The 12,184-nt window shown below is 40.1% G+C and overlaps 2 protein-coding genes across 4 annotated transcripts; one reads left to right on the forward strand and one right to left on the reverse strand.

Moving 5' to 3' along the window:
- Positions 1–239: 239 nt before the first annotated feature.
- yju2b (YJU2 splicing factor homolog B) lies at positions 240–6,586 on the reverse strand. Of its 3 annotated transcripts, none has more exons than XM_065955230.1 (10): positions 6,568–6,586; positions 5,493–5,536; positions 5,326–5,379; positions 5,149–5,231; positions 3,967–4,022; positions 3,816–3,876; positions 3,299–3,441; positions 3,026–3,198; positions 2,504–2,642; positions 240–1,604 (listed from the first exon to the last, which is right to left on the reverse strand). In XM_065955230.1, exons 2-10 carry the CDS (start codon positions 5,493–5,495, stop codon positions 1,114–1,116), a joined length of 1,203 nt encoding a protein of 400 aa, XP_065811302.1. In that variant the 5' UTR covers positions 5,496–5,536; positions 6,568–6,586; the 3' UTR covers positions 240–1,113. The 3 variants fall into 3 exon arrangements, with proteins under 3 accessions (XP_065811302.1, XP_020498819.2, XP_029135164.2); XM_020643163.3 differs by lacking the exon at positions 6,568–6,586 and adding an exon at positions 6,155–6,224; XM_029279331.2 differs by lacking the exon at positions 6,568–6,586 and adding an exon at positions 5,769–6,111.
- Positions 6,587–6,626: 40 nt separating this feature from the next.
- On the forward strand, positions 6,627–8,296 carry LOC109991467 (transcription factor IIIA-like). The gene has a single exon (XM_020643765.3). It carries the CDS (start codon positions 6,746–6,748, stop codon positions 7,817–7,819), a length of 1,074 nt encoding a protein of 357 aa, XP_020499421.1. The 5' UTR covers positions 6,627–6,745; the 3' UTR covers positions 7,820–8,296.
- The last annotated feature ends 3,888 nt before the right edge of the window (positions 8,297–12,184 follow it).

A 12,184-nucleotide genomic window follows, 5' to 3' on the forward strand; every position in this document is an offset into this window, starting at 1 on the left:
AACATTTTTACATTTGGTGCTACAAAGTTGGGAAAGCATGGAGTAAATCTAGACTATGTTTCCTAAGACACAGAAGAACAATCCCAGTCACTTCCACACTAAGAGGCAGACACACTCCTAAAGCATATAAACATATGGAGAAACCAGCAAGAGTAAGCTAGATTTTTAGGTTTACACCTTATTTAGATGGTCTTGATAATTTGAAACATTTAGGTAAAAACTCAAACAGTGAACATTGCTTAATTCAGAATTCACATTTAATTTAACAAGGAAAAAGAAAATCTAATCAAAATAACACATTTAAACTCAAAGTATTTGCAGGAGCGCCTTATTAAGAGAACTGATCATCAAATTAAACATTTTTGATGTATTCTGCAGGCCACCAACAGGAAACCCACTTCTTATTTCACACTTTGTTTATGGAAAAAGTACATTTCCTCTGTGAGCACACGAGCTGGGTTCTATTAGAAATATAATGATCCCAGGACCACACCAGAACTTTTTTAAAGTGTAAAGATACTAATAGAAGTACTTCATTTGATTCCAATTATCTTCAGGGGAAACATTTAACTGTGTAAAATACCCCTACCGCTCCCCTTATCCAGATGTTTGTTACATTTACACATTTTGAGTGTATAAACTTTATATTAATTAACCTACACTTTAGTATTTTTTGGTGGCATCTCGCCCCACTGAACCATCACATGCACTGTGCTCAACAACATCACATCACAGGCTGTATGAGCTGTAGCTGCTGGCTAGTATGCAAGTCACACATTGCATTAAATTAAAGAACGCTTGCTGTGATTGGCTTCAAGAAGACTTTCTAAATTTGGGGACAAAAAGGTTTAAATGCAGCTAATAAAAATTGACCAAAGATTTGATACATTATATTTGGTTTATTTGGTCAATGTTTAAAGGGATTAGACTATTAATACCCAGCCCAAGTGGGTTTAGCGCATCTGCTATTTCAACAACTCGAAAGCAGCAAAAATGATCTCAGATGTTTCACGGTCGATACAAACACCAGGTTGTCTTTAACTCCCACGAAATGAAACTCCAACATCCATTCACTAAAACACAGAAACTGTCCATTCAGCTTTACATTCAGCCTCATGGTCCAGGGTCTGAGTCCGAATCGCTGTAGTCTGCAACCAGAGATGTGACTGCTCCTAAACATGTGTCCCTCTCCTTCTCCTTCCCAGTATCCTTCATGATTATCAGTCCTTCGTCTGCTTCCTGTTTGATATGCGTCTCCCTGGAGCTACAGCCATTTGTCTCCGTAACCTCCCGTCCCAGGTGTGTGGTTACTGTACCCGGGCCTTCCTTTGAAATCTCTCCATCACATGTGATGATTTGAGGTTGTGACAGTCTGCTGGTGATGGTGGCACAGGGTTCAGATTTGACTACTGGTGCCCCAGAACGTTTGAGGATCAGGGGGCTGGGTGAGGAGCTCAGAGCTTTGGCCACAGAGGCTTCTTTCCCCTGCAGGCCGAGCTTATGGAGCAGAATACCAGCTGCACTTCCAGGTGCAGCCGAGGACGAGTTGAACCACGACCGAGAGGAGATCTCTTTCCGCTTGCTGTGCTGCTTGTCCTCGTAGGCTGATGGAAGAGGGGAGAGTGGAGAAATTAGGAATGAACTAGTATGTGTATCCATGTGATCATAACACAGAGTTATATCACAATTATTTTATGTAATTTCATGCATAGCTAGCAAAACAGGTTTTTGATTCGCCTGCATTTTTTAAACTGTTTCAGAAAGATGCTTATTTTAATTTATGCTACATTTTTAAGCTTTAATTTGATTGTGTTCATTTTACCTCAGCTTTTTAAAGAGTGTATCTTGTGTGTGTACAGCCTGATGGCATCAATGTGTTAGGACTGACTACTCTAAATACTGAAGTGTAATGTTGAATGAGAAAACAGGAATAGTATAGACCATGAAGTTGATTACAACGTAATTTCAGGTCCAAAGAGATAGTAGTGTGTTCTCTCTAGTCAGTTTAATCTGATCAATTCAATTTGAAAGCTGCTGAGGCCAGCCCGGCCGAATCCATGTTCATGTGTGTTCAGTAGTTCTTTGTTTAATCATTCAGAGAATTCCCTTTAAAACTCCTGTGAGGTACTTTTCATTTTGTGTTGATTTTTGGCACCCCCATGTGGACCAAGCAGTGTGTCTTATCCCTTTTCTGATCCTGTACTGTACATGTAGTAGTGGTGTCATCTGATGAAAATCTCCTCCTGCTGTCTTTCATCAGTCATAGATATCACTCAGTGTGGATCTTTGCTGTGGAAAATGTTTACAAAGGCTGTTTCTTGCTCCTTGTCTGACACCTACCTGGTCACAGCACTCACACACATTGAAAATAACTTAACAGAAATAATCAATCTTCTTTCTGATGGTCTGGTTCATTTTTGTGGCTAATATAGAGACATCTGCGATCTCTTATAATCTTAATTGATCTGTATGTGTGAAATAAAACACTGTATGTGTTATTTACAGTCAGGTGCCTGGTATGTGAGCAGTGATGCCAGTTTCTTGTCCTCCTCCTTCTCTGGCAGCAGCGGGATGGACAGGTTGGTCCTCATCCTCACTGTGTTGTCCTTCTCCTCCTGCTCAGCCAGAACCTTCTTCTGTGTCTGCATACACAAAGTCAAATAGAGCTTTCAGTCCACAGAAACAATTAAAGGTGATCTCAAAGTGTACCAGCATTTAAAAACTCAAGAAATGCAAAACTGCTTGTTATGTGAAAAGAAGGGATTTACTTGTGACTATAAAGTGTTTTGGAGCTGTTTTTGATTCTCTTTTATGTGTAATGACGTGCAGGAATACAAGCTCTGAGAAACGGAGCAGTGATTATATAGAATTATACACATGCAAAAATACTGTGTTTCTTTTCTTGTTAACACTTGTATTACTTTACTTTTGATTGCAGTGATGGTTAAAGAAAGACTAAACACACAAATAGTAAAAATACACTCATAAATGTTGATTAAAAAAACCCAAGGATTTGACCTCCTACCCTGAACTTCCTGCGGAGGGTACTGTTGAGCTGGAAGTCATTCTTCCAGCCGGCCTGGTAGTCTTGAATCTCGGACAGAGAAGGCAAAGCCTTTTTGAGCTTCTCCTTGTCTTTCCCACCGTGGTCAAGTTTGAACATGGCATCCGTCTCCAGTTTCTCTTTTTCCATCCGCTCTGCACAGGGAGACAGAGGAGAGAGATGATTATGAGGGGGCAAACACAGAAGGATAGTGTATCTTTGTGAGAAATATTATGCCTAAAATGATTGCTATACCTGTGGTGAGGATCTGCTCATTTTCCTCCATGTCCCAGCGTTCCTCCTTCCTGCTTGCTCCGCTGACTATTAAGTAGTCACAAGTTGCCGGGTCCGTCTGCATCTCAATGTAGTTGACACACAGGTGACACTTCATCTTAAACCTGGAGGAGACACAAACGGTGCAAGTTCTCAATTTCTTAGTTGTGATTTAAGTATTCGGTAGGGCTAAACGACATATCATTTCACTATCGCAACTGCGATGTGCGCATATGTAACACAGGACACATCAAAGGACATGCATTCTGTCAGTCAAGTGAAAACGCGTTTGGAGCCGCTTTTCTGTTGTTTGATGCAAACAAAAATGGACGGTTTTCTCATTTCCCAGTACCAGTAATTTACGATACTAGTCTGTTATCGAACTTGTCTGTTCAGCCAGAGTCTTAAGTTACTTTAAGAAAGAATCACAAGGATTTTCTGATGTTTTCTTGTTAAGTGTCACTTGTACCACAGGGGTCAGAGGGTCAAAAGTGTTTACCTGTAGATTGGCGTGGTGTAGTAGGTCCCCACTTTCTTCTTCTCAGCGTTGTAACGGACCCCTGTACCACAGCAGTGTTAGTGCACAGAAAAACACACACAGTGGGAAACTGTTTACCTGACTAAATGGATTATCTTTTTTTCAGACCTACCCATGCCAATGTGATTTTTGCAGCCATCACACCAGATGTTGTAGGGCATCTCAAACCTTGGCAGACAAAACCAGTGAATTAGTCCATACACTTAACTTAAATGTCAAAGAACAACAGCAGGATTGTCATTGTTTTTATTTGAAGGGTAAAAACACTCCAAAGCAACTCACAGTAGCTTACAGGATATCTAAACTTAACAGGCTGTTTACACGTTCAGCTGTATTGTTGTCCATATCTCTCAGCCAACAGAACTTAACATGCTTTCATTTACTGGTATTATCATTGGTACTTTTTTGTTGATTTTACATCTGTAGTTTCGTAACAAATAGTCTTCGGGTTAAATTTTGGCTAATTAGCAATATTAGAACTGTTTAAAATGTGCACCGTGTCTGAGGGAAAACATAGAGACAGATATAGACTACTTTATGAAGACTGTCACATTCATTCAAACCGTTAATGTGGAAACGAGTTCCCAATTTATCAGAATATTCACTGATAACACTGAAACTGTTCAATATTACTTGTGCAATAACTTTGTAATTAACTGCTTTATAATTGTCTATTTATTTACTGTCACTTTAACTTTAACTGTCTATTTATTTATTCATTCATTCATTCATTGCACTAAAACTGTTTATTTACTCATCCAGTCACTGCAGAATAATAACCGTTGATACTCTGTCACGGCACTATAACTTCACTTATTTGCACTATATCTCTATATTTATATTTTTTTAATTAATCAGTCACTGCAAAATAACAACTGTATATATTCTTTCAGTCACCACAACTGTCTATTTATTTATTATTATTATCATTCATTCACTGAACAGCAATTGCTCTGGCCACTTTTTGCATATTTCTCTTTCATATCACCACAAATATATTTTTGTTTTTGTAAATGCTGCTGTTTAGGATTGCTGCTAACGAAGTTTCATTATGTCCTTGAATACAATGATAATAAAGATTCTAACTATCTATCGGTTTGCCTTTCTTCGTATTCCCACAACAACAAATAAACAGTTGTAAAATTGTATCACAGTCTTTTATTTGCTTGTTTAAATGTGTATTTTGGAGTCTGTAACATTTAAAACCCAAATGGATTCAACGTTCAATCTGATAACAAGTCAGCAACATGGATTTTAAATAATAATTGTTTGTCATTTCTCTTTGTGTCCTCACCTGATGATGAGGATGCCCTGGGACAGTTTCCTGGCCCTCTCACGCAGCGCATGGGTCTTGTGGTAGCCATTGAGGGATCCATGCTGAAGACACCAGAATGTTATAGAAACATATCTTAGCCTTAAAGCACTTAGATTTAAACAAAATCAAGAACACCATCTGTCACCAAATACACACCTTAGCAGGATCAAAATCTGGAGGGTAGTATTTGTTTGTTCCTTTTCTTTCACCCTGTAGAGGAGAACATTGTAGGGCGCTTGGTCAGTATAGAAAGATTAAACATGTAATCTTGAGACCATTTGCATGCAGACAGACACAGTTGAATGATAAAGGTCAAAGCTTACCATACTGACGACTGGATCTCCACACTAGTAATGATCGTACGACCCTGTTTTCAAATGACAAACAATAAACAGAAGCGACGTCACTGACCACATGCTGTCATGAACCCAGGTAGTTTAAATGTTTGTACAGCATATAAACCCAAAAGAGCCAGTCTAGGTCAAAAAGTAGGTGGAGGGCTGAAGGGGGGATTTTATATTTGAGGTGTTTCTGTTGAGTCATGTCACTGGAACAGAGGTAAAAACTTTGCAATGAACTTCAACATTAAATTTACATACAATTCAGATTCAAGCAGTTTCCGCATCTCTGGGAGAAAAAAATACATCTAAATTAAAAAAGCGTCCGACAGATATTTTCTTTTCTGTCCTCATAAAAAGGTCAAATGACTTGATTTTAAAATATGCACTTCTATGTACCTACTTACAACTTAAATCTTAAAGTTTAAAAGCCTTCATGTGAACTATCTCAGTTTGTCTTTATAAAGCTTCGAGGCTAACACCAAGCAAACATGAGCAATAGTGTGCTCGCTGTATGACGCTTTATGACGTTTAAATACGAGCAACACGAAGCTACATGACGACAACAGCTAAACCCATATTCTAATGTCGGTTCTGAAAAGCTTACTCTTGTTTAAAAGTAAAACAAACAAACAACAACAACGTACAACGTAATTCTCTTGTAGCTGCTCAGCTGCTCAACCGAACACAAGAGGCTCATGGGTAATTAGACGTATCTGTTGACTTCACGCGCTGTAAGAATAATCGGAAATAAAAGTTCCCCACTGTGATGATGTACTTGAATGCTCTGTGAAGTCGAACCAACAACCGGGAACGTCGGAGAAGAAAAACTAGTGTCCTACGGATCACGTTTATTATAAGTAATTGATGGACAGGTTGTCAATAATTCTTTTAAATCGCGTACTGTATATCAGTTTTTGGCACATTTGTAATTTCCGTATAAAAGTCGTGATATTTAGTTTGAATACTCTAGTAAACTGTTACTAAGTCCTGAAATAAAACACGTATTCTATATGTTGATCATTTTTTCACAGTGAACCTCGACGAGAGACTTCTTTACCTGGGAACTTCCGAGGATCCGAGTGGCACCTAAATGCAGACTGAGTTCAGGATCTAGCGTCACGTTGCAAAGGATTGTGGGTAGTGCCGGTGTCAAGAAGACGCAAAACGTGGCCAGGGCCGGTCAAAGAAAAATATTTATAAACTGGTGTTACCTGTCACTTATCGATGCCTCCGAGATGGAAATCAAAACGGAGTCACTCAAACGTTACATTTGCTCGATTTCTGACTGCTCGGCCGCTTACAACAAACAGTGGAAACTGGACGCCCACTTGTGTAAGCACACGGGAATCAAACCTCACGCGTGTGAGCACGAAGGCTGCGGTAAGTCGTTCTGCAGCCCGTATCACTTGGCCCGGCATGATCTCAGTCACAGCGGCGTGAAACCCTTTCAGTGTGTCGTGGACGGCTGCAAAGAGGCCTTCACCACCAACACGAACCGGACCAGACACATGAACCGCGCTCACGCTCAGGAGCAGAAGAAGTACGTTTGCAAATTTGAGGGCTGCGGGCTCGAGTTCAAGAAGAACAAGCAGCTCAAGTCCCACATGTGTGAGCAGCATACCCAGCTGCCTCCTTACCAGTGCACTCACGAAGGATGCCAAATGCGATTCGCCTTCCCCAGCAAGCTGAAGCGACATGAGAAGGTGCACAGAGGCTACCCCTGCCAGGAGGAGGGCTGCGGCTTCACAGGAAAGACGTGGACGGATTACTTGAAGCACAGGAAGGAGCGGCACAGGCTCACTGTGAGGTGCGACCAGTGCAGCAAGGAGTTTAGAGACTCCTGGTTCTTGCAGCAGCATCAGCACGTCCACTCTGATGTGCGGGTGGTCCTCAAGTGCCCCAGAGATGGATGTGGGAGGTCTTTCACCACAGCCTTCAACCTGCAGAGCCACATCACCTCCTTCCACGAGGAGATGCGGCCCTTCGCCTGCACCCATGCAGGCTGTGGGAAGACCTTCGCTATGAGGCAGTCTCTCCAGCGTCACAGAATCGCTCACGACCCGCTGAGGAAGAAGACTAAAAAGCCCAGACCAAGTAGATCTCTTGCGTCCAGGTTAAGTGGTTACAGTGAAACAAAGAGAGTGGTGCTCAAAAAGCGTAGAGTGCATCATCATGGGTCTGTCACCCTTTCCACACAAAACAAGACTGGTTCTTTTGAGTTGGTGTCTCTCCTGCAGGACACGTCCCTGCTCTGCAGCCCTGCTGTGGACACACTCACTAATCCCCTGACTCCACTTCTGACAGTGTAGAGTCAAATGAAGGCATTCACACCAGACTGAGGATGGATGGCCCTTAATAGAGCTGTTATGATGTAATATAACTTTTTCTACCAATGTGATGTCATCATCTTAAAGCCTAAAAGGCTCCTTCTTTGGTCAAAGGTGTGATTGGCTGTTTTGGGCTGGGACTTGTATATTAATCCATATATTATCGCCAGTTCTGTAGATGAAAACCTGAACGAAGAAATCCCAAGATACAAGAAATCAGCTCAGCTGAAAGATATTTTTCTAGATCCTGTTCTTCCGTCCTCTTGGGTCTTCTTTTCTTTTTGAAATTATAATTTGTTAATTGGAGAATATTTTTCTGGAGCTACACATTTGTGCTATTTGTATATAAGAAAATATATATTTTTTAAGTTCATTATGAAAATCTTGTCCAACAAAAATGTGAAAAAATACAATTCTGCAGAAAAGTGTTTAAATAAACATATGGATGCCTTGAAATAATTGTGTTGTCTGAATAGTATTAATCACTTGTTGAAATCAGTTCAGCCCAATATAAAAATGTCATGTAATCATTTTGAAGTGATTTCATGGGGGAAAAAAGCATGTTTTTATAAGATGTGCTCAGCTGTCTAGGAGGTCTGAAGGTCGGGGGTTTGATCCCCAGCTCCTGCAGCCACATGTTGAAGTGTCCTTGGGCGAGACACTGAACCCCAAATTGCCTCCACTGCTGCGCCAGTGTCAGGTGACTGAAGTAACTGTTGGACATTTAACATAAGCATCTTCTGCCATCAGTGTGTAAATTGATGAATGTGACACATATTTTGAAAGACAGAACTACAAATTTACAAGTCCAAGTGTATCTGTACAAAGAAGACACTTTCTCTATTCCCACAACTGAGACATACACTTTCACTGCAAATACTCAAATCCTACTGAGTGGATTTGCTTAATCCTAGTGAAAAATATCTCATTACACTTAATACAGTATAGCTCCCAACCTTTTTTGACTCAAGACCCCACTTTGACTTCACAAAACTCTGGCAACCCTAGGCATCCAAAACACACTCAACCTTTTGCTTAAATGAATTTGTTCTCAATCATGTTATAGAATTTTCGACAGTGTTGAAAGTAAACATTTATTTTAGACAACATTCAGGCATTTTTCGTGTGTGTTATTGTTGAAAGAGATGAGATATCTGCACAATGCATGGCAGACAGACAGCGACTCTGCAAGTTTCTTGTTTTGGCATCAGCTATGGCCCAAAGTATAGCCTGTGTTCAATATATTTTAATATAAAATATATTTCTTATTGATCAATAAATGAACATATCAGGCAACCCCATTTTAATTCCATGGGACAATGTGGAGTCATTACCCCAAGGTTTGGAAAGCCTGACTTAATATATGTTACATTCTCCAAACAAGTCCAGTTAAATGTATTTTTTTCAAGAAATTTCTTTCAAAATAAAAATCGGTCTGAATTGCTCATGAGGTAAAATAGTTGGTTATATTAACGTTAGGTTCTAAAAATGAGATCTCAAAGAACTTGACAACTAAATTGGACTTGGTGTATTGGCAGCTATTTGTAATCAATACAAGCAGGTACACAGCTATACTGTTTCTTAGACATTTTTTCTGCTATTCTAATAATAGTCTAAAACACATTTTCATTTGTAGCATGCTGTTGATATGAACAAAATGCAATAGGGGAACAAAATGCCGCTATTGTCAATACTAAACTGAAGATGACATGAACACGAAACACACCATAGCATTTACTGTTTTTCATGCTGAAAAACTCATTTAAAAAATAAGCAGTTATTATAACTTAATGGGTGGGATAAAATAAGTGTATTGCTGAAAATGTTAGCTGAAATTGTTGTTTAGGTTCATTTTAGTATTTGTTACTACTTTAGTAATTTATTTAAATATGTTTTATTTTTTTGACGTTTGAGATAAAGTTATCAATCAAACAAAACTTGACGCACAAGGAGCAAAACATCAGCCCAGATTAGAACAATTTTAGGAAGTGCTGGATACGCCACTCAAGACGATACTACCTCTGAAGACTTGCCAGAGAGGGTCCACTTGAGGCTCGCTCCAAAAGACCTGGAAGTCCCATACACACGCCACATTAAAATGTCAATTTTGACTGCAGAAATGTAACATTTTTACAGCCTTGTACAAAAAATAATTTTGGTCTGATTAGTAAATGTCTGTATCAGCACACACTGTGTGGGTTGAGACTTTAAAAAAATAAAATCACCCGTTTCTGATTTAACGAAGGATATGATTTATGCAAAATTAGCAGTGTGACCGATCTAACTGCAAGTGGGCGTGTTGCAGCAGTTTGTCACTTTATCACGCACCCTGGTAGCCCACCTGGGTGACCACCGTTGAGACTAAGTCCTCAACACTTGGGTCAAGGTTAATTTCCAACCCTGGTCCTTTGCCAGATGTCATACCATCTCTCTGTACCCCATTCTTTTCTGTCGCTCTTCAGCCTTTACTGCAAAATCTAATATTGTCACAAAAGTGATCAGAAAAAGAAGAAATTGTGTGTCCCTCTCCGTCTTTTTTGGGGATTTGAGCAAGAATCCCCTTTTTCCAATTAAAAGGGAATCTTTAGCCTACAGCACACAATAATTTGTCATTTTTGGACTAGATCTGTTGTTCTTTCAATGTGATTATGCCACTCTGCACAAAGCCAGGTCCTTAAGGAAATTATTCTCCAAGTTTGCTCTTGAAAAACTTCAACCTTAACCCAATCAAGCAACTTTTGGATGAGCTGGAATGAAAACTCTGGCTTCTGAATGACAGCAAATCCCAGCAGATGTTACCAAAATCTGATTTAAGTGTATATCAGCAGAATGAAGGCTGATATATTTTAGTGCCCATGGTTTCAGAATAGAAGTTTAATAATTACATATGGGTCGAATGGTCTTGTCCATAACACTCTTTAGAGTCTGAAGCTGATGTCACTGACCTGCATGTCATTAACCAAAGGATGAGGATGTGTGTGGAGTAAAATCAAGGAGATACTTGATGACACACAGTGTCTCATCTCTGACCAACAGATTTACGGCATGAACAGAAGCAGCTCTTTGCAAGTTTGAGATTCCTAGTCTAAATCCTCTCTGAATATTTCCCATAACAGGAAGACTGCTCCCTACATTCCTGCCCCGCTCGGCTCAGACGAGCCCTACATGGACTGACTGTCTGACCAGCTCATCCAGAAATTCACAACAGGACTCATCCCATTAGTTTTCACACAAATTGCAACATGTAGTATTTGGTAGTTGTTTCCTCTTTTAAACCTGCCTACATCGTTGGGGCAATAAGACCTAGATGTATCATGTGGAAAAAAATATATAATTCTTCTGAGACACCAACAGCCAACTATGCAATCAAAAATACATAATAATTACTGTGTTCTTATGCATCTTTTCCATCAACATATCAGTTCAAGGCCTAACTTTGAGATTTTGCCAAAAGTCAACACGTTTTTTTAATACATTTTGGTTAATTTGCCAAATGTAATGGAATATAATATGTAACGTATGTTTGTCACACACAATGCTAACTGTATTTATTTCTTCCCAGTTTTTCCATGCTGTGAACCTCTCCATGTAAATCTTTTTTTTTTCTATGCTACTCCATAACATTTTTGGAGTCCGGTTTGGATTCATGTCCGGTCTGGATTCATGCCCACCTCAGCAGTCTGGCTGCCTTTGAACGGAAACACTAAGTGTGAGCGCGGTCACACTGGCCATCTGTACCGTGCCCAACCACGCTTCAACCCTAAAGTCCAGTTCGTTTGGCCAGTGTGACTTCCTTGGCTTTGGCACACTTCGGAGAGGTGTGCTTCGGCGTGGTACACTTCATGCACGAGCACAAGCGTACAGGTACACAACACTGACAGCCTCCCTTAAGGAGAAATCCAGAGTTTCATGTCTGTATCTGACTAAAATGACACAATATAAGCCACAAAGTAGCTGTCATGTTCTCTGTGTTGTTCTCCGATGTGCGGCCACGGACTCACCTGCGGACTCAGCCGCTCGTCTCTTTTATTTTTAAATTAATTTATGGCTGTGTCTGATACAAATAGCTTAAAATAAGCTGCAAAGTCAGTAAAGTAGCTGCCATGCTCTCTGTGTTGTTCTCCGACGTGCAGACGTGGACTTGACTGCGCGTCCCTTTTTTGTTCTCTCTCTCCCCCTCTCTCTCTCTCTCGTCTGCCTGTTTGTCAACTGAGCACGCTTCATAATAACATAAAGCATGCATGCGTTGTATTATGACGTTATGAACAAGAGGTAATCGTGCTTTTAGGCACGGTTAGTCAGTGTGACCACGCCCTAAGTAAATGGACTTGAGCTTGTATAGCGCTT

This window comes from Labrus bergylta, chromosome 1 (genome assembly GCF_963930695.1).
Source record: "Labrus bergylta chromosome 1, fLabBer1.1, whole genome shotgun sequence".
Taxonomy (NCBI): Eukaryota; Metazoa; Chordata; class Actinopteri; order Labriformes; family Labridae; genus Labrus; species Labrus bergylta.